This window comes from Periophthalmus magnuspinnatus, chromosome 5 (assembly GCF_009829125.3).
Source record: "Periophthalmus magnuspinnatus isolate fPerMag1 chromosome 5, fPerMag1.2.pri, whole genome shotgun sequence".
Classification (NCBI taxonomy): domain Eukaryota; kingdom Metazoa; phylum Chordata; class Actinopteri; order Gobiiformes; family Gobiidae; genus Periophthalmus; species Periophthalmus magnuspinnatus.
The window spans coordinates 31,159,251-31,179,304 of NC_047130.1; the positions used below are offsets into that span (position 1 = coordinate 31,159,251).

The 20,054-nt window shown below is 38.5% G+C and overlaps 3 protein-coding genes across 4 annotated transcripts; all 3 read right to left on the reverse strand.

Moving 5' to 3' along the window:
* Positions 1 to 125: 125 nt before the first annotated feature.
* eps8l3a (EPS8-like 3a) lies at positions 126 to 7,054 on the reverse strand. 2 transcript variants are annotated; one of them, XM_033966614.1, is made up of 20 exons: positions 6,993 to 7,054; positions 6,437 to 6,527; positions 6,287 to 6,360; positions 6,147 to 6,211; positions 5,457 to 5,615; positions 4,863 to 5,012; positions 4,337 to 4,401; positions 4,167 to 4,237; positions 3,947 to 4,095; positions 3,776 to 3,875; positions 3,569 to 3,642; positions 3,416 to 3,490; positions 2,903 to 3,048; positions 2,172 to 2,310; positions 2,061 to 2,101; positions 1,900 to 1,990; positions 1,724 to 1,831; positions 1,317 to 1,402; positions 464 to 596; positions 126 to 252 (listed from the first exon to the last, which is right to left on the reverse strand). In XM_033966614.1, the coding sequence occupies exons 2-20, from the start codon at positions 6,499 to 6,501 to the stop codon at positions 241 to 243; spliced, it is 1,803 nt and encodes a 600-aa protein (XP_033822505.1). In that variant the 5' UTR covers positions 6,502 to 6,527; positions 6,993 to 7,054; the 3' UTR covers positions 126 to 240. The 2 variants fall into 2 exon arrangements, with proteins under 2 accessions (XP_033822505.1, XP_055077756.1); XM_055221781.1 differs by having other exon boundaries at positions 1,694 to 1,831.
* A 685-nt stretch (positions 7,055 to 7,739) lies between these two features.
* Positions 7,740 to 11,872, reverse strand: irf6 (interferon regulatory factor 6). The gene is made up of 8 exons (XM_033966447.2): positions 11,624 to 11,872; positions 11,198 to 11,376; positions 10,660 to 10,855; positions 10,002 to 10,100; positions 9,672 to 9,935; positions 8,947 to 9,339; positions 8,750 to 8,868; positions 7,740 to 8,590 (listed from the first exon to the last, which is right to left on the reverse strand). The coding sequence occupies exons 2-8, from the start codon at positions 11,369 to 11,371 to the stop codon at positions 8,360 to 8,362; spliced, it is 1,476 nt and encodes a 491-aa protein (XP_033822338.1). The 5' UTR covers positions 11,372 to 11,376; positions 11,624 to 11,872; the 3' UTR covers positions 7,740 to 8,359.
* A 1,128-nt stretch (positions 11,873 to 13,000) lies between these two features.
* Positions 13,001 to 15,153, reverse strand: si:ch211-103a14.5 (guanylyl cyclase-activating protein 1). The gene is made up of 4 exons (XM_033966778.2): positions 14,892 to 15,153; positions 14,081 to 14,230; positions 13,324 to 13,414; positions 13,001 to 13,137 (listed from the first exon to the last, which is right to left on the reverse strand). The coding sequence occupies exons 1-4, from the start codon at positions 15,087 to 15,089 to the stop codon at positions 13,001 to 13,003; spliced, it is 576 nt and encodes a 191-aa protein (XP_033822669.1). The 5' UTR covers positions 15,090 to 15,153.
* Between the last annotated feature and the right edge of the window lie 4,901 nt (positions 15,154 to 20,054).

The following is a 20,054-nucleotide window of genomic DNA, read 5'->3' on the forward strand; positions in this document are numbered from 1 at the left end:
TCATGACATGTTCTTATCAAAAATTATCTTTAACCACTGTTAATACATCATTTATTAATTTAAACTTAAATTTAAAGAAAACAATAGAAAATGGCAAACTTCATATTTACTAAAAGTGACGAGTAGTTAAATACAGAATGCATAAGTTAAAATGTGTATGTTTATCTTAAGTCTCAATATTATTACTATATAATTGATGAGCAGTTAAAGGGTGTTTCTTCTCTGCAGTGTTGATGGTGTCTAATTTCCAGCCTGTACGAAAAAAGGATTATATTATTGTGGATATTAACTGAAGGTGAGTAGAAAGATCAACTGTCTGGACACAGCATCTGATTTAAAATTCAGTGTATAATAATTTAAATTTGATGTAATTGGAAGGACAAAATATTAAATAAGGTACTAAATCTGGTACGGATATAGCATATATTAACATAATGTGGAGTAATAATTTTGAGGGACTCACAGCCAAAGCAGCCTTGACACCCTGTAGCTGGTAAAAGACTCTGCCTCCTTCCTCGGGACAGAGGGTCTTCAGCTCTTCTCTGGTCATCCCCAAAAGCATTGAACCACTCAGGACCCCCAGACAACGCACAGTACTGCACACCAACAACAATAATATCACAATGGATACATTTACATGGGCAGTAAAAAACAGAACGAGCTGGTGACATGTGTCAGTTAATCAATGGATTGCTGTTGTTTATTACCTTTACCATTAGTTTTCCATATCTGAATCATTTCCAACAATCAGAGATAGATAGAAGTGGAATGATAGCTGATTATATAACTGCTATTAAAGTAGTACCACACTAGTATTTATCAATATGAACTACACGCAAACTCATCACAGAATAAAAATCGAATGACACAATAAATGTCAAAATACAGCTTCTATGAAAAAGTAAATATTGTGTTTATATTCTAACATCTAGAGTTTGATGTCATAATTTCAGATAGAGGGCAGAGGCCTATATAAACTCTGATATTTAACTTATGGTTCAAAAGTCCTTTCATCTCACAAGAATCACATGTTTGTGTCACGTAATAGCACCACTTTTTTGACTGTTGTGAAAAACTCATTTTAAGTAGATGTATTTGTGCGGGCAATGATGACATGCGGGCAGCGGGCAGTGACGACATTGACCTATCTGCATGAAACCAGTCTTTGTTTCATGCAGATAGGTCCAGTAAAGTCATGTGAGGGCAATTACCATCAGAGGCCCTTGGTAACACATGGTAATAAAAACAATTACACTGGCTGTTGGTACATATGTAATGTTCTTGAGTATTGTTTCTCTGTTAATCATTGGACTCACATTTTGGTAAAGCCCTTGTCTTCAAGCCAGGCCTTCACTTCAGCAGGTTTTGATCTCTTTGTGAGGACTGGTGGACCCTCTATGTTCTGAGAGAGACATCACAGTACATGATGCAAAAGACGTTTATATATGTCTGTCTATTTAAAGATGCACCATGCAACTTTTCTAATGGAAGGCCTGCCTTCTGATTTTCTCCGTGGAAAAACAAATCTGCTTACAGTAAGAAAGAATTTTTAATTGATTCAGTTTTTAGCAATAAAAAGCCTGCAGTTGAAAAGGTTTAATGACATGCTGTGGAACATTCCTGGTAAAGTAATAACATCTCTATGGAGACATGTGCATAGCAGAATCCACACCAGAAAAGTTACATAGTGCACCTTTAATTTGACTATACAAATATTGATGACCTCTTCATCAAGTTGCTGATCCAAAAAGTGCAGGACATTATTGGGCACATAACCCTCCACTCCCTGAGCATTCCTCACTTTCCACCATTGTCTAGACTTGTCCAGCAGCTGTCCACAGACAAACGTTAATAACAAACATCAAATCATCAAATAGTTAGTATGTGCATAATATTTACCTCCACCGTGTCTCCTTTGGCGATGGAGAGCTCTCTGTGATTTCTTGAGGTGAAGTCATACATAACCACCATGTATTCAGGTTCTCCTGAGCTACAGATAAAGGGATTCAGAAGATTGTATTTACTGTATCTGGAACTTTTTAATACAGTATCTTGTTTACCGTTTTGTATATTGCTTTGGGGGTCTCCATTTTGGTGTTGTCTACAAAGAAAACAATGTATCGCTCAGAAAAGCTGTTCATACCTGATTTGCTATTGTTGTATGGGCTTACTTTAGTAGGAGTCTGAATTGGTTGTCTCTCCATAGAATCACGACGGTCCGACACTGCGTTCACTTCAGGAGGCTGCCAGCCATCGAAAAACTCCAGGTTATAAGTGGGTATATCCTCCTCGGTTTCAGCCCATTGTGTACTAAAGACATTTTTAAAAAGTGTATATATGTCTATATGAATACATGACGCTTTTATTTTACTGAACCTGTTACTATGAAACAACGCTAAGGGCATATAAGGTTGTGTAAAACAAAGTAAAAGTAGTAAAGTACTGTACTTAAGTATACATTTTAAAGTGCATACTTTTTACTTGTACCTCACTACATTTGAGAGGAGGTATCTGTACTTTCTTCTGAGCTACATTTTTGAACAGAACTGAAGGCTGAGTGTTTACTTTTAATATGTTCATAGTTGGACCAAACAAAAATATACAAATAAAAACAGCTAGAAAAAAATATGAATTCAATTGACAACTCAAAAATCAACAATAGATAAATAAGCAAAAAGGTTGCTTAGCTTGATAATGGTTAAAAAAGCATATACTTCTATTGTGCTCTAGAGTAAATATGCAATGTAGGTAAGGCAGATGAAGTGTCTTGCTCAAAGGCACAATAGCAGTATGCATTGAAGTTATCAGGATAGAACCGTCAGGTTGGTGGACTTGCACAGCTTAATAGGTCTACAGGTCTACAGGTCTATTCCTACTATTGCTTTCACTGATGTGCTGTTACCTGGTGGTGCTCCAGGCCTCTCCCAGACTTTGCCATAGTATTTCCTCTTCGTCTGTCACCTCTTCCCTCATGAGCTGCACACTGTCAAGGGTCAACACTGGCACCAGTATAGAGGGGGGCAGGCCTTCGGGACAGTGAGCCCCCACCTAAAATGAGTAGAGTCCTGAATGTGATTATGTCAGGTGGTTTAAAAAAGGATTTACCAAAGTGCAATATACACCAAAAACAATATGCAAAAATAAAATGGAATAATATGACAATAAGACAGTAAGGGTCAGGCGCAGGACAGGAAAATTTTAGCAAACTAGTACATTCACAAAAAATAAAACTACTACACTACTAAAAAGGCCTATAAAATGTGTCAACTGAATCGCAGCAATTGTTTTGACTGATAATATAATATGGAGAATACACAAAAGTTGCCAATTTTGCCAGTCCGGATGTCCATTAAATAACTGATAAAATGATACCATCTAAAACTCACTCAGCAATACAAAAAGAACATGCACTTACATATGCCAAGGTAGCAAATAAGGAGTGAACAAAGTCTGCAGCACTTGGGTTATTGATCCTTCCATTCAGCTCTCCCTGGAAAAATGTATAAAGATACACAGTTAGGTATTAATAGTAAAAATGTGAAGAATGGGCCAAGATTAAGACACATACCAGCAAGTTAAAACCCGATTTGATTTTGCGTAGACATACTGCAAACTCCTCTGCAGAGGGCATACCGTTGATAACTGGGTAACAGAATACAGTCAACATCTACTGTATACAACGACTCTGATGCAAACTCATTTTACCCATGTCTGATCAATCATAACATTTTAATGAGGTCATATTTATACTTGTGTTACCAGTCAATACTAGTACCTTTCTTCTTTTTCTTCTTCTTTTTTCCATTTTTGGCTAAAACTGCAGATATTTTCCCCATGAAAATTTCGAGATCACCTAAAATATGATTTAAAATGTCCTGCAAAAGATAAAATATTTAAGGAAAAAATATAGATAGTGAGTTCATTTTGTGTTCATTATGTTACTGACCACATTTCTATCCAGTTCTGTGTAGATTTGGGGAGAGGCGCGGCTCTCCTCTTCTGTTGTGGTCAGCTGTGGGACAGGGGTCTGCTCTCGGGAGGGGAAAGCATCCTCTTCCTCCTGTAGGGTCACTTCAGATGCAGTGGTGTCATCTTCTGCTCAAACATAACACATATTAGTGTACAGTATTATATGCTGCATACAATAGTAGAGCATTTTGTCTCACCATAATCAGGGGCAGTCCACAACAGGAGCGGCTCTTCTCGTGGTGGTGGTGAAGACGCTACACTGCCACTGCTGTAAATTACAAAGGAACACATGGGCAATGAATGTATATAATGCAATATTATGTAATGCAATAATATAATAATACATTGAGCTTTTCAGCCTCCTTACCTGATACTTGAAATCTCATCTCTACGAGAAAGTGCTTGAGAGAGATGTTTCTCAACCAAGTCTGCCTACACACATTGAAAATGTAACATGTTTTCTACAGTAAAATTTCCTCTTCTTTTTTCATTTATATTTTCATTGATTTTGCAGGACAATATAATAATGCAGTACAATATACAATGTGAATATAGTATAAAAAAGAGATCATTTTGTCACACACCATCCTTAAAAACTTATAATAATACATTTAACAAAAGCAGAATAAATCAGTTGCAAACAAAAATTGGAGAATGAAAATAGTTTCTCAAATAAAATCCGATCTTCTTGGTTTGACAAAGTCATGGCATCCTTTCCACATTCTCTCAAATTTCTCAGTTTCTCCACAATAGTGATAGTGGATCGCATCAATCCAGTTTTCTTTTATTGGCACCTCCGCCCTTGATGATTTCCTAGTAATGTAGTCACGGAACTCTAATCCCAAATACCAGTAAACAAAAGATTCAGATAGTATGACTGTGCTGCTGCTCACCCTGATGTCATCACACTGGAACAGGAAGACGCTGGTTTTTGGTTTGGTCTGGCTCTGCACTGAGACTATGAGCAGAGAGTTAAAGATTCCAGACTCCATAACAGACTGGATCTCTACCACATTACTGAGGGCTATGGACTCCAGCTCCTCCTAAAACAAAACACAATGATTTGACAAAATCTTTACAAAAAATAACATTACTGGGCCAAAAGACTAAGGGTAAACAAAATTTCAATTTCTTGTCAAAATTAACACTGCTTTGTCTATCATTATCTCTTTGCAAACAACCATTAAGATTAATGTTATGTAAGAGGGCAGTGTTTGTGTATCTTTATAGCTGGTGTTTCCATGTGTCCTGTGATTGCTCTTTGGATGGGCAGCGCTGCTTCACATGACGTCATTGTCTCACTTATAAACCCTCATGTGGACTATGGCTGGACAATTTGGAAAAACTACAGGGTTACGTTTTTTGCATAATAAGGGGATTATTTGTTGTTTGCAGGGGAAATTATGTTACTTCACTCTTGGCGATTTACTAATTGCTGCCAATCAATCAATTGTGATATACCATGTGCCCTAATGTGGACACAGTACCTTTGTTTCTGTGTCGGTGAGGAGCAGGGCTGCCCCCTTCAGACCAAGGACCATATTCTGTCCCCACACTTGCCCCATACCATCCAACAGTCTCAGCCTCTCCACACAGTCTGATATGCCCCTCAGCTCCTTTCCATCCAGATCACAGGTAAACAAATGCTGCAATGAGGGTAATAGAAGTAAAATCCATTATAATCCATCATACATTCTGTGGTTCTGATTCATGATATATAGTCAAACATGGATTGCAAGAAAGCTTAATATAGCCACAAAGTAGTACTATAAGTAACTTTGGCTGAAATGTCTCACAATGTGGCAATGTGCATATCTATCTTGTATTTATTCAATTATTTATTGATCAAAAATACCACAAAAACTTCATTCTTACTGTCTGGAATCATCTCTCCACAGATCTGACCTGTACTTTGGCTTGGTGCAGTGACACTCTTTTGGTTTAAAGAAATAGTGTGAAACATTCTGGGCAAAGCAGTTACATCTCAGTGGAGGCAAGCAGGTGGCGAACCCTCCGCCAGTTAAAGTGAAATAGTTCTTTGTTTCATTCAATACAAAGCTAAAATACTGAAAAAATATTTGATATAACCTGTTCTATAAATGTATAATATAAAATTATCACCCATACAATTGGAACACACAGTAATACAATACTCCAATATTAAAGTAGTGCTTTACCTCCACTCTGTACTGAAATTTGTCCAACATCTTGTTTATTGAAGCAGCATACTCCTTCCTTTGCACTGTTTAACATAAAATTGTGTTGTCAAATGTCCATCTGAGGCACAAAAATATGATTTAAAACACAGTGCACTCACTGTAGACTGCCTTTGCACTGGGCCTGGACAGATTGGATGCCTGGGAAGACACATCGTCCAGAGCAGAGTAGCTGCTGTAATAAAAATAAGATTTTAAAAAAATCTGTTCTGTGAGAAAAATTATAACAAACATTCAAAAAAATGACTTACCTTGACTGAAGGGATTCACTAAAGCTGCCGGTGTCATTTGCAAAAGGGCTATTTCCCCTCATCATTATTTCTCTGCACTGCCTCACCTATCCTTTACAGGAGAACATATACCATAATGAGTACATTATAAAGGAGTGGTTACAGGGTCATGTTAATCATTCATTTAATGACTTAATTGTTGGGAGAAAAAGTAAAAAAAAATGTTGTAAATATTGTATTAAATATTTTCAGTGTTACATTTTTATCAACCTTATTTAAATTTTTTTGAGAAATTACATAAGTGGACAATCTTTAGTTAATCAAAGGGTTGACATAGGCACAGGCACGCTTTGAGAGACAACCTCTCTTCACTAAATCTGCTTATAAATAATGTTGTATTATTTTGTAATTCCCCAATAAACAGATCCACATAAATTAACATATAGTAGTTATCTACAGCAACAAAGCACTGTATCCAAATTGTTCCAAATTATTATAATTGAATATACATAATTGTATTTTTAAAATTACACAACTACAACTTGATCTACAGAATGATGTAAGTTAAAGATCTTACATGTGCTCATATGCGGTCCGTCCAGGGCGATGTTTAGTTCAATTTTACTCCCGTCAGAAGCATGAGCCACCCAGGACTTCCTCATAAAATGAGGGCCAAAGTCCATTTGGTCACAGCTCCTGGGCAGGCTCAGATCATGATCAGGGTGTGAGCCAGAGGACGTCCCAGATGAACAAAAGTCACCAAAGGCAGCACCAGGCACCATGTAAAAAAAAAATTAAAAAATAAATAAAAATTATATATATATATATATATATATATATATATACACTTAAAAATGTGCAAAATTGTGTAAAACCTTAAAACCCGACATATTCATGCATTTAGATCGGGGTGGGCAAACTTTTCACACATGGGCCATAATGGGTTCTAAAATTTGACAGAAGGGCCGGGCCAGGATATATATGTACATACTACATTGGAGATGTGGCCTGTAACATGTAGCAAAGCATGAAAATGCAAGTGTCATTGTACAAATGGGTTTCCAATTGGATTATTTCAATTAATAGTTAATGTATTAAATTTCAGTGAAATAGACACAGCAGATAAACTCAGTTTTATCAAGTGCCAAAATATCAACAACTTGTTCAAAAGGTAAATTGAACAAAGTTTATCCTTAGCTATTTTAATATAATTTGTTCGGTGGCCGGACTAATAAGCCCAAAGGGCCATGTGTGGTCCGCGGACCCAAAGGGCCATGTGTGGTCCGCGGACACCATGGTTTAGATTAAGACCAGTGCACAGATGCTGTGTTTAAAGAAGACACGATTTAATATTCAAAAGTATTACAAGATTTGTCATTGTGATTGCTAAAAATACAATAATGTTTAAGTACACACGCACCAACTATAAAATGTACTTCAGCACTCCAACTGCATTGGCCTCCATCTCAAAACAAATAAAGCTGATTACTGTAATGTTTCATACATTGCAATTAAATAAAGCTACACAAGAAAAAAAGAGAATACCCATTAACATGTGTGGTGATACATTTGACAAACTGAACATTTTATAAGGTTTTTATATTGACCAAAAATAAAACAAAAAAAATTTAAAGCTGAATGGCACCCGGAGAAGTTTAAAGAAGCAGTATTGACAGAACTCTGGGCGATGGACACAAAACACGGCAGTTATGGTACTGAGGGTAAATAATGCCCTGACCATTTCTGTAACTCATTTGTAAAATGTTCCCTTACGGAGAACAGGACTTTGGCCTATGCAGTCTACAGATGTGTCTCCTTCACATATAATGGAAACTACCGCGTATAGTAATACAAAACGATCGATGAACATAAATACAAGATAATACACATAAGTACTAATGAGCAAGGGTAGTCAAGAGTCAATAGTCCATAATATGTAGTGTTTCACTGTGACTGCAGAGCTTGAACAATGTTCAAACCGGGACCAGGGGGCATGGTCCACCCCTCCTGGCCCTGATGGGTCTGCAGCAGACAGTACAGCTGCTTCAGGTGAGTCACGATGTTGTCTTTGATGTCAGGAATCGAAATCTGCAGACGAACACTGCCACTGTCAAAGGAGCGAGTGTTGTCTCCAGAAAACATCTCACTGATCATACGCGCCACAACCGGAATAACCTACAGCAAAGGAGAGACAGAGTTTTGATTATAACCAGTATGTGACACACTGATGTACATATGCCAAATATGTGTGAAACCTGTATAAAGGGTACACAGTATAGTTCACCATGGCTTTATGCATTACAAAAATCAAAGGCTTTCCTGAACAAACCTCACCTGGACCATGATCAGTTTCCTCTCTCTGGGGCGGCCGTCGGGCCACTCCTCTCCAAAGCACAGACTGATATCAAAATTGGGTGGGTTTGGAGTCTGGCCACGCTGATGAGCAATTACACCTACAACAAGAACAGAACCCTGGTTTATTTTTCTGTGTAATCTAAAGTAAGTTATGTTAACTGTGTAGAGCTCCTTACCGCTGAGAAAAGACTCGAGGCAGAACAGCTTGACCTTCCTCTGTCTCTCAATGAGATTAGGGGCAGCTGGATTGGGAGCACAGGGACCAGACCAGTACACTTTGCACTGACAGAGGCGCACGGCGTAGATGTCATGTCCGTTGACCTCCAGGATGAGGCCACGGTCCATCACGTCCAGCAGGCGGTTGGTAAAGATGCGCTGTTTTTCATTAGTGATGTGCTCAGTGGTAGGGAAGCGCAGCTGCTCCAAACTCACGGGTCCAAAGAGCTCCTCCTGATTCACCATCGGACCCAGGTCTCCATAAAACAGCCTGCAGCCCTGAGGGTTACTGACTGTTAGTGTAGGACACATCTCTTTGCCTCTGTACAGGAACTGCACCTCCAGGTCTGTCACTACACAAGAAAGAAGAAGAAAGAGGAGATACATAAAAAAAAAAATAAAAAAAAAATTATATGGGTAGGGGGGTATGGGGTATACATTGAAGACATGGCCATCTTTGTCATCGCCAAAAATGCATTTTTAGAAAGAGTGGCCATCTCCTTGTGTTTTTGGTTTCCCCTTCTAATCTAAAAACAACTAATCCCAAATAAACATAATGAGAACCTATATCCCATTAGAAAACAGTATTAAAATCTTCTTAACACATATTTAAATTTACCAGTGTAGTGCTACAGGCTGTATGTGTTCTTAGGTGTAGAGACGCATCAAAATTGTTATTCCTTACTTGGGAGAGAACTGATCCACGTCTCTGGAGTGGCAAACAGGGCATCAGACAGAGGTGGGGGTTGCATTATTGTTTCAGGCAGAGCAGTGGGAGCCATGACAGCCATTGGGGGAGGCTGCATTTCCACATCCACTGGCTCCTCTTTAGGCCACACTTTGTTGGGCTCCTCTTTGGGCCATACCTCATTTGAAGGAGGGCAGCTGGGGGGCTGCATGGAGGCTTCTGAGCAGGGAGACCACAGGATCAGAGGAGATGGGCTCGTGCCTAAAAATGAAAATGGATCAAGTTAAAATCAAAGTATTCAGGGATATATAAAAAGCAGGTTTTTACCATTGGATGGATATGGAGGAAGGGATTCTGGTGTGTTGGGAATATCTTCGTCTCCACCATCATCATCTCCAGGAGTCCATGAACCAGCATCAGAAAGAGCTGTAATAGAGACTGCATAAGTTACCTACCATTACAGTCACATATTATATCATATTACAGATTCAAGCCTACATAAAACAATGAATATTATGTCAGGCAGAGCCTCCAATATAAAACTGCCAACTCATGGTTGGCAGTTTTTATGCTCATGGTCTTTGCTTTTTACATCAAATTTTAAAATGCTTTTCTAAAAAGATAACGGTTGAAATATGGTGAAGGCTTCCATAAAGAGAATTTGTACAAATTAAGTGTACTTATGATAAAAATCATGACTTGTTTTTTTTTTTTTTTTTTTTTACATTTTGATTTAATAATGCTGCGATCTTTGTTATAAAAAGGTCTTTTAGTGTGTGTTTTAGTCTGTTGTCCAGATAACCATTATGATAATCAAAATATGATTACAATTATTTTAATAGTGGCGCAGTCATGAGCATGTAGAGAGTAGCCCCTATTTGATAAAGTAGTAAATAGATATACTGAATGTATTAAAACAGCTACATTGATATAGGAATACTGGCCCCTTCCCTCCAATGAGAAGTGACAAGTTTGCTGGTGGTACCTTGGTTACTCATGGGTTGTGGAATATCACACACATCATAAATCTTCAGGGGGTTCATTGGAACTTCTTTGGTGCCGTCGTAGATCAGGTTAAATTCTCTGCTTTTATTGAGCGCACATCTCAGTTGGGCCTTCCACTTGGCCGGATCTGGTTCATCGACTCCCTCCTGGAACTTCCCTGTCTCCACAGCCCACGCCTGTAAGCCAATGACAAGGACTGTGAAACATCCAAGTGGAAAATACCATTGTGTGAAAAAATGTCTGAGTAATGTAACAGTATGCAACAATAACTGTTATGGGCAAGTCTGTATGGGAGGTTGGTCAGGCAGGTGGTCTTACAAACAATAAAAGCTTTTTATCAGGCTGTAGAGAAAGATCTGTTCATAGCAGATGACAAACTTGATCAATAAACTCCTAAACTTTCTTGCTGTATTTCGTAAATTGTTAAATATATCATGTTTCCTTGACATGTATCCAAAACTCTAGCTGATTGCATTACTCGGTCACATAAAAAAAACCCAGCCTGGGGCCAACCTCACCTTGAATATGGTGTCTTCGTCCTCGTGCTGCGGTGTGTGGCGGGTGGCGTGTTTCCACGGGATCTTAAAGCGCATGGCATCACGGTCAATCCACACCAGCCCCGGGTAGCGCCCACTATCCACCTGCGCCACGAGCCACGGCTTCAGGCGCACACGGCGTGGAGTCACCGACATCCTGCCTGTGAGGAGAGCCCCCCAAAGGACAAATGAAGACATTTAAAATAATCCCAAAACTAAGTGCAGACAAACATTCCATAAAAGTTGCACAGAGAGGTCAAAGGGCAGGTACAATATCCGACATGTCTAGTGCACAGAGACAAGCCATAACAAAGCACATTTAGCCTGTTAAAGTCAGTATTATGGATAAAGCCTCATACCAAACTTAAATTTACAACAGCAACGGATCTTGTGGCGCACGTAGCCTACCTGTGGCGGTGAACCAGGAAGTCACAGGGCGCTTTCTTCTCCGTGAGTGCGTAAACAGCTGCACAAATCCTCCGTTTGGTGGTTAAGTTTTTTCTTACTTAACCACAGACTTCCACCAAGCAAAAGTTCACCGTTTCTGCTGCACCTCGCCGTCTCACAACAACAACATAGTGAAAGTTTATCTAGCGTAGCAGTACGGCGACGCGTAAATGTTCACTGACTTTTGGCTGAAGCCCCTCCTCCTCCTCCTCACCGAAACTCAGGTACACGTGACGTCACCGGCGACACACCTTTCTGCTACTGGGACACGCACAGACACCCGCAGGGCTTACAGAGTAAACCAAAGAGCTACAAAGAAACACAAACTATTGGTTGACTTATTTACCATACCTAAACTGGGATACTTTGTTCTCAAATTATAGGCTATTGGCAATATGGTTGCAGCTTACTCTTCACACAAATAGTGAAGAGTATATTCTATATTTTGAATATTTTAGCATATATTTAGTTTTCCTGTACTTTACTTTCTGTATACCCAGTGATATAAACGTGGCTGGCATTTTATCCTTGAAAATGAATATTAGTATAGACTATAATAATGATACATAGTTGGGGTTAGGAGGGACATGCAGCCATTGTTACCCATCTATTGAAAATACTTTATATAAACCAAAAGAGGTGTCTGAAATGCAGATGAAGTAGTCCAGGTATCTCATCAATGACAACCACTCCCTGAAACTACCACCATCTCTAAAGTGCATATTTTCCAGGACTGCATGCATCTTGTTGCAGGGTGCTACTTTGCATTTCATTTGAAGGTGGCTTGTGGCATATGCCCTTAATGGCAGTCAGTCAGTTGTTTGTTTGTGATGAAAGCAATGGCTGATCCCTTGTTGCAAATCAAGAGCAATTTGTACGTGTCTTACATATTTGATGTTTGAATTATGCATGTGCAAGCGATACCGCTGCATGGACATAACTACATACATCAACTCTGTTAACTGTCCACTCTGATAACTTACTTGAAAATGCTAAACTTTTTTTTTTTTTTTAACATTTTCATTTTATTTAGAAATATGTCACAGTACTACACTAGTCTACTCATTTCACAAAGCTACTATGTTTAGAGCTGAAATTTTACAAAACAAATAACATTTCTTTACTCAGATTTTTTCATTTTGTGTTCAAAACATTTCTGGCACTTGAAGTTGAGGTTTTGTGAAACGTACAGAAAATAAAGGATCAAAGTGTGCATTTTTTGTCTGTGTTTCTTCATAAAACAGTTCTGAAGATTTGAAAAGGTCAGTAATCCTTATCACTGAGGGAGTGCTATCCTTTGTAATGGTCTCTTCTGTGGCACAGTGAATAATCAATAATCTAGCGTCTGTCTTGGTCCATGAGCTCTCCATGGATTTTATGCAGGATGTGGGACAGGTCCAAACTCTCTGTGAGCATCTTCAGAAGCTCCTCGTCCTGTTGAATTCCTTCCATGAACTCCTCATATGACAGTTCACCTGCAAAACAATACAATTTATGTTACTTCAGAGTGCACAAATACAATCACATTTTTCAATGTAAAGGCACATAATACAATATTGTGAAATGGCTGTTTATGAAAATGTTGAATTATACCGATATTAAATTAAAACCACAAAAATTTCCATCCTTATTTAAAGGCGTAAGTGCATGAAACTACTCACCATCTCCATTGATGTCAATCTTGTCAAACATCATGTTGGTAAAGTCCTCTGCAGAAATGTCATGAGATACTCCACTGATCGCACGAATAGACTGTAACACAAAAGATAAAACTGATGAACAACTTATATAATTTATATTACATATATATTATTTGAATTAATAAAAGTACAAATGTTTTTGAATCTATTGTTCAGTAATAAGAATACATACTAATAGATAACCTATAGACTAAAATGGTCATCTTCAGGTCTATTTGTATCTACTGAAATAATTATTTTTAGCTTTGACCACCAGGGGTCAGCAAATGTCAACTAGTATTTCAACTAGTTACCTTAGAAAATACTGGTCTGGCCCTAATCCTGGTGGGATTCTAGAGCTTGTTTTTAGTCTTTGTATCTATTTCAGGTCTCAGGGGTGTAAGCAAGTTATCGCAGGACAGTCAGCAGATTTGAACAGCCTGTAGATGAGGGCTTCTCAAACAGTGCTATTGGTGACTATCCTGATTCATTCCCCGATTTAGATACATTTTGGATACAGAATCCCATTTTAGACCTGGTTAAATGTTGGATGCATCCTACTTATCCTTTAATTTATTTTATTTCAGACAATTGGCCTTGTTTTACTTTTTAATCATCCAATGCATTTTTAGTAATTCATAATCATTATCAATTCAATCTTTATTAAGTGTATAGTTTATTATGACAGATGGCCAATGGGAAGATAATATGTTTTGTAATTTTGTGGTAGTTATCTTACCTTAATAATAAGGAGAAGCTCGTCTCGGTCGATGCAGCCACTCCCGTCGATGTCGTAGAGCTTAAAGTACCATCTCAACTTCTGCTGCACATTGGCCTTCAACACCAGACTCAGAGCCGCTACATACTCCATAAAATCTATGTAACCATCCTGCACACAACATAAAACACATAATACAACAAGAATAAAAGTTCAGTTTGTTAGATTAGTGAAAATATTTACTTATTTTTGTGGAAAGACAGGAGCAGGATGCAAGATTTCTAAAACTAACCACAACACTCCATTCACCCTCATGCAGATAAGTTGATAAGTCTAAAGAAATCTAAAAGTATCCTGATCTGGTCTCAACTAGTTTCAAGGTAATGCTCCATCATACATTTCTCACAACTTATTTGGACCTGTATTCTATATATTCTATTTATTTTATTTTGTATTGCAGTTGTATGTATATCCATGGCTTCCAGAATAATGACAAATTAGGACTGCTGCCATTACAATTAACTATTTAAAACAAAATAAACCTTTAAAATTTGGGAAAGGTCCTTAAAATGTTGCATATTAATAAAAATTATAATATAAATAATGCAATGAATGAACATAACTCAATTTTTTGTGAGAAAAATTATCACAAAATAATTTTAATTTTGACAGCTAATGTTTGTGGTTTGTTTGCTGTTCTGGGTCAGTTGGATAAGCCTTGTCACTGGGATAAGCTCCTCCAGTAGCTGTTGACCCTAACCCAGAAATAAACAAGCTTTACTCTACAATAGTACCAACATACTCTAACACCTCCTGGAGTGAAATCACTTACATCGTTCATATCAAAAGTTCTAAACATTGTATAGACGTATTCATTCGAAGACGCTGACAAATTCTTCAGGCCAAAAAACTGCTTAAATTCGTAGTAGGTAAGAAGTCCCGATGGGCACTCTGTCATGAATTTCCTGTACCACTGGTGGCTTTCACATTCTTGCATCTCCTCCACGCTTGCTCCGGTGGTGTTGCCCATTATATATTTTCTATCTCCAGCTAAAAAGTTGAAATAATTCCTTTGGAAAGCATAGCAACTATCTTCATAGATCCACTGCACTCCCACTCATCACTGGTTTACAGTCTGAGAGGGAAACCCCAGCAGCAGCAGGACCTCCCTGTGCTGCAGCCAATCATCTGTCAGCACTCCAGGTTGAAATTGGCTGAATATATAATCCACTTTACCTGCCAGCAAGACTTAACTAATTAAAGAGACCTTAGACCCTGGAAACACATGCTACTGCATATATATCAGTGCCTATATTTACATGCACACCAAAAATCTGATCATTAACTGATTACAGGAGTTATAAGATTATTAAAATGTCATAGAAACAGTTATGATGTGAGTAATCTGACTTATTAAATAAATTACTTTTCATGTATTATGAACTTTGTTTTACTGTTAATGAAATATTTCTAAGTGAGATTTACAAATCTTAAAAATGTCTTTTGTTGGTATTCAACGCTTCAGTCAGTGCTGTGAATGTGGTAGTGTGTGAGTTCCATAGCCTAATTATATAATTATCTAATTATATTTTTCTGTAATCATAAATCCTGTTTAGTTAAGTCTTATTTGTGTGGGCGGCACTGGAGCTTACCCTAGTTCAGAGGGCACCAGTCAGTGGGTTAGACCTCAAGGCTCCTCCTCCAGTGATGGGCGTGCCATTTGCAACAAAAACACAGGAAAGTGAAATTAACATATTTACACAACTCATCTTCAACAACATACCATTCAATTATTACCTACAAAGTAAAGATTCAGCTTAAAAGGTGCATATTACGCTATTTTCTGGTCTATTTACAGACAGACCTGGAGTTGTGTTTTGTTTCATTCACACATGTTTAACACACAAACACTGCAGATTTGGGCTGAGTTCTTCTCTCAAGCTGAAAACACTCTGTTCCACCTTGTGATGTCATCATGTGGTAATAGAGGAAGTGCTCCACTGTGTTTTTAAACACCATACACCTTCACTAGAATCATTTGAATCATTTCAGCCCCGGAATTGCCCATCTCTATTGAACAAAAGGTAAAAGGAGCTTTCAACTTGAAAACTACCACTTCCTGACATCACAAGGTGGAACAGAGCATTTTGAGCTTTACTCAAACATGTGTGAATGAAACAAAACACAATTCCAGGTCTGTTTGTGATGAGGTAACAACATTATTACATGGCTTGAAGCTCACAAGAGTCAATGTTGTGTAATATAGGACCTTTAAAGAGTTAATTATCCAAGCTAAAACATGATTATAAACTCTCCATTGCTGCTATCCCCACCACTGTCCCTAATGTCTAATGTCATTGTTAATGCTCATTTATATGTAATATTTATTGTTGTCATGCTGTTTTTTCACACGTTGGAATGGCAAATAAACAACCTTGAACCATGAATTTAGTATCTGTAATCTATAGTCAACTGCTGTTTATGTATGTATGCATATAATTCTATATATCTAAAGAGGAAATAATAATAATAATAATAATAATAATAATGCCTTACACTTGTAATGCACTTTACAGGCTTGTCAAAGCCTCTCAAAGTGCTACACTATAGTCATTATTCATTCATTTCCACACTTGGTGATGGTAAGCTACTATTGTAGCCACAGCTGCCCTGGGGAGACTGACGGAAGCGAGGCTGCCAATCTGCGCCATTGGCCCCTCCGACCACCACCTATCATTCACACACACTCTAACCACTGAGCCACTGTCGCCCATGAGCCACTGTCGCCCATGTCGCTTCATCATTACATGTTTTGTAATGATGAAGAAGATGCAAATTGTGATTTGCAGGTTTGCTTTCTATCTTTTCAGGCTTTTTATAGCGATTTTTTTCATCAACAATAATTTGAAGAGGATTGCCTGAAATTGTCCTGACGAGTTTGAAGGAAGTTGTTTTGAGTGCTATAGAATTAGACAATGCATTGAATTCATTTATGCTACCAGTCTATTAACACCTTATTATAAAACTATGTTCGACATTTACAACCTGAGTGCATGTTCCCATTGTGTTCTTCTTTTACAAGTTGCAAGTTACGTATGCATATCTCTGTGTGACATCATTTATGTTATGCTTTGTTTTGTAATTTGATGGATTGCACTTATACAGTCAAGTGAGTTTTGAAGTTTAAGTGAAGAAGCGTAAAGGTCATGCACATTCCTAACATCAGTGACACTCGAGAAAACAGGCTGGACCAGTCCTCTGTGTATCCACGACGATGGGCTGATTCAGCGAAACACATGGACAGGCTTTCAGGACATTGTATACTTATACAATGTGTTATTATGTCATTAGAGTGGTGGTGTGCCCTTTCTAAATATGAGAGTTAAGATTTTCTGCAGAGAGCTGGTGATACACAGAAAGTGAGATTTGGTCCATTATACATTATATTTTTACATTGGCTAAAATAAGAATGTGAGTTATAGAATAGAATACAATAGAATAGAATAGAATGAATTTATTGTCACTATACATATGTACAACACCATACACATGCACAGCGAGATTAAAAACAACTCACCCTTCAATACAAACAGACATGGAACAATTAAAACATTAAAGCATTAAAACATTAAAACATTAAAACACCCCAGACTACAACTCTCAGCAAGATTTACAGTGAATACTGCAGAGTCACATGCTGCACTGAGCAAGTATTGCACTATATTAATTATTGCACTATGTTAAATATTGCACTACATTAAATATATTGCACTGTATCAAATATTGCACTCAGACATATTGCACTGAATCAAATATTGCACTATATTAAATATGAAATATTGCACACAAACGACCTTATTGCACTCAATAAAAATATTGCACTATTTTAAACATTGCACAAGTCGGAGGTCAGTGCATACGTGAGTTCAACAGGGTTGTGGCATTTGGGAAAAAACTTTTTTTGAGTCTAGTGGACCTTGCTTTAATGGCCCTGTAGCGCCTTCCCGAGGGCAGCAGATGAAACAAGTCAAAGCCAGGGTGGGAACTGTCGTTAATAATGTTTTTGGCCCTGCTGAGGCAGCGGGAGGTGTAAATATCCATCAGAGAGCGGAGAGGGCAGCCCATGATCTTTTGGGCTGTCTTGACCACCCTCTGAAGCCTCTCTCTATCCACCATGGTACAGCTGCCATACCAGACTGTAATACAGTATGTCAGCAGGCTCTCAATGGATGCCCGATAGAACGTGAGCAGCAGGCTGGGGTCCGATCCATATTTCTTAAGCACCCTCAGGAAGTGTAATCGCTGCTGAGCCTTCTTGGTGATAGCTGTTATGTTCTCAGTCCAGGATAGATTATCTGAGATGAGAACACCAAGAAACCGGAAAGTGTGGACCCTCTCCACACACTCGCCATTGATGTAAAGGGGAGCGAGGTCTGTGCTGTGCCTCCTGAAGTTGATGATGATTTCCTTGGTTTTCTTGGTATTCAGAGCAAGGTTATTCTCCGAGCACCAAGCAGTCAACTTCAGGACCTCCTCTCTGTAGGCCGTCTCGTCACCTTTTGAAATGAGCCCGACCACGGTTGTTATAAAAGTGAGCTTAATACATTTTCCATGGTGGGCTTATGATCTGCTTGTTTCCATGGATATGTTATTGCTTTGCCCAGAATATTCCACAGTATGCCATTAAACTTATCTATCTCCAAGAAAACCAGCAGGTGACGCCACCAGACCCAGGTACAGGTCAGATGTAAGAATACAGTAAGAATATGTTTTTGAGGTATTTTTGATAAACAAAAACAATATATATCAGTCTAATGCCACGCTATGAAACAAGTTTATAGTCAAACCCTACTGCACCATTTTGATGACTACTCAAAAGACAGAATAATTTAGTGTCCTGGCTGTTCACATCTGTCTCTCAATATCAGTGTAATCAGCATTAATTCATTGAAAGTCTTTGCGTCATGAGTCTTAACCTTATCCAGGAGCAGGGACCATATGTTTGTGTTAATCTCTGTTGTGACAGTGAAAACCTGGAGGTCCTTCCAGGGCAGAGATCACAGTGACTTTAGGCTGCTCTGATCCTCTTTAGGCAGCATCATCTCCAGCCCCTCTGCTCTCTCACGCCTCACCTACTGCTGATATACCACTGTGACGTGCCACTGGCGGAGAAAACAACACACACACCATACACAAATTACATTACGAATCAATGTCAAACGCAATGACCTGTGCAGTATAACAATACCATCACATTATATTAACTATATGAATTAGAATGTAAAATGCTCTCAGATAAAGACCAGTGTAACAGAGTAATTGGGTTGGAGTCAATTACTATTTGTGTAAAAGAATGAAATAACACTTGTTTTCTTATCAATTTTGTTCCAACTAAATATAGGTGTATTATTTATTTTGTTTGATTAATAGTCTGGTTTGGTTAAGGCAGGTCAAGTTTTTTTTGGTTGATCTCTCGTTGTTGGGTTGTTATCTAGACCGATTGAAAAGCTTACTGTTCAATGCTGACACTGACACTGACAATCCTGGCATTGTCATCTTGGTATATGCCCGTGCCATCAGGGAAGAAAAAAATCCATAGATGGAATAACCCGGTCATTCTGTTGCTGAACCTAGACCTGACCAACTGGAGGACACTCGTACCTACCTGCTTAGTTAAATCCAGGTGGCGCCTTTTTTTTTTTTTTTTGGCCAGGCAGTGTAAATTCCCAGTAGGCCACAGGGATGAACTGTATTCTTCCTCACTCCTTACTAGTAACCTGTTACTATGTCAAGGCGTAGTCCCATATCTTAGCCTACATTTTGTGCTATTGATGTATTGAGACTTGATACCGCCTTCTCTCTGCTGATTTGACCTAAAAGTGGACCAGTCATGCGCTTCACTGTTTACACTGCAGTGGCATGGAACCAAGGCCTCACCTGTGGGCGTGACAGACAGACGCACAGAGAGACGCACAGAGGGACGCACAACGAGACG

Bases quoted from the DNA above. Each gene is read 5' to 3' on its own strand.
- eps8l3a (XM_055221781.1), bottom strand. From the start codon at position 6,501: ATGATGAGGGGAAATAGCCCTTTTGCAAATGACACCGGCAGCTTTAGT. The intron at 6,361-6,436 runs GTAAGTCATTTT...TTTTTATTACAG, and splicing joins AGTGAATCCCTTCAGTCAAG to CAGCTACTCTGCTCTGGACG. The intron at 597-1,316 runs GTGAGTCCAATG...GTTGGTGTGCAG, and splicing joins GACAAGGGCTTTACCAAAAT to TACTGTGCGTTGTCTGGGGG.
- irf6 (XM_033966447.2), bottom strand. From the start codon at position 11,371: ATGTCGGTGACTCCACGCCGTGTGCGCCTGAAGCCGTGGCTCGTGGCG. The intron at 9,340-9,671 runs GTAAGGAATAAC...TTTCTTGTGTAG, and splicing joins GTGGATCAGTTCTCTCCCAA to TGACAGACCTGGAGGTGCAG. The intron at 8,869-8,946 runs GTAAGGAGCTCT...TTCTTGTTGTAG, and splicing joins CCTCGAGTCTTTTCTCAGCG to GTGTAATTGCTCATCAGCGT.
- si:ch211-103a14.5 (XM_033966778.2), bottom strand. From the start codon at position 15,089: ATGGGCAACACCACCGGAGCAAGCGTGGAGGAGATGCAAGAATGTGAA. The intron at 14,231-14,891 runs GTAAGTGATTTC...TGTTGTGTGCAG, and splicing joins GAACTTTTGATATGAACGAT to GATGGTTACATAGATTTTAT. The intron at 13,138-13,323 runs GTGAGTAGTTTC...ATTGTTTTGCAG, and splicing joins GATTGACATCAATGGAGATG to GTGAACTGTCATATGAGGAG.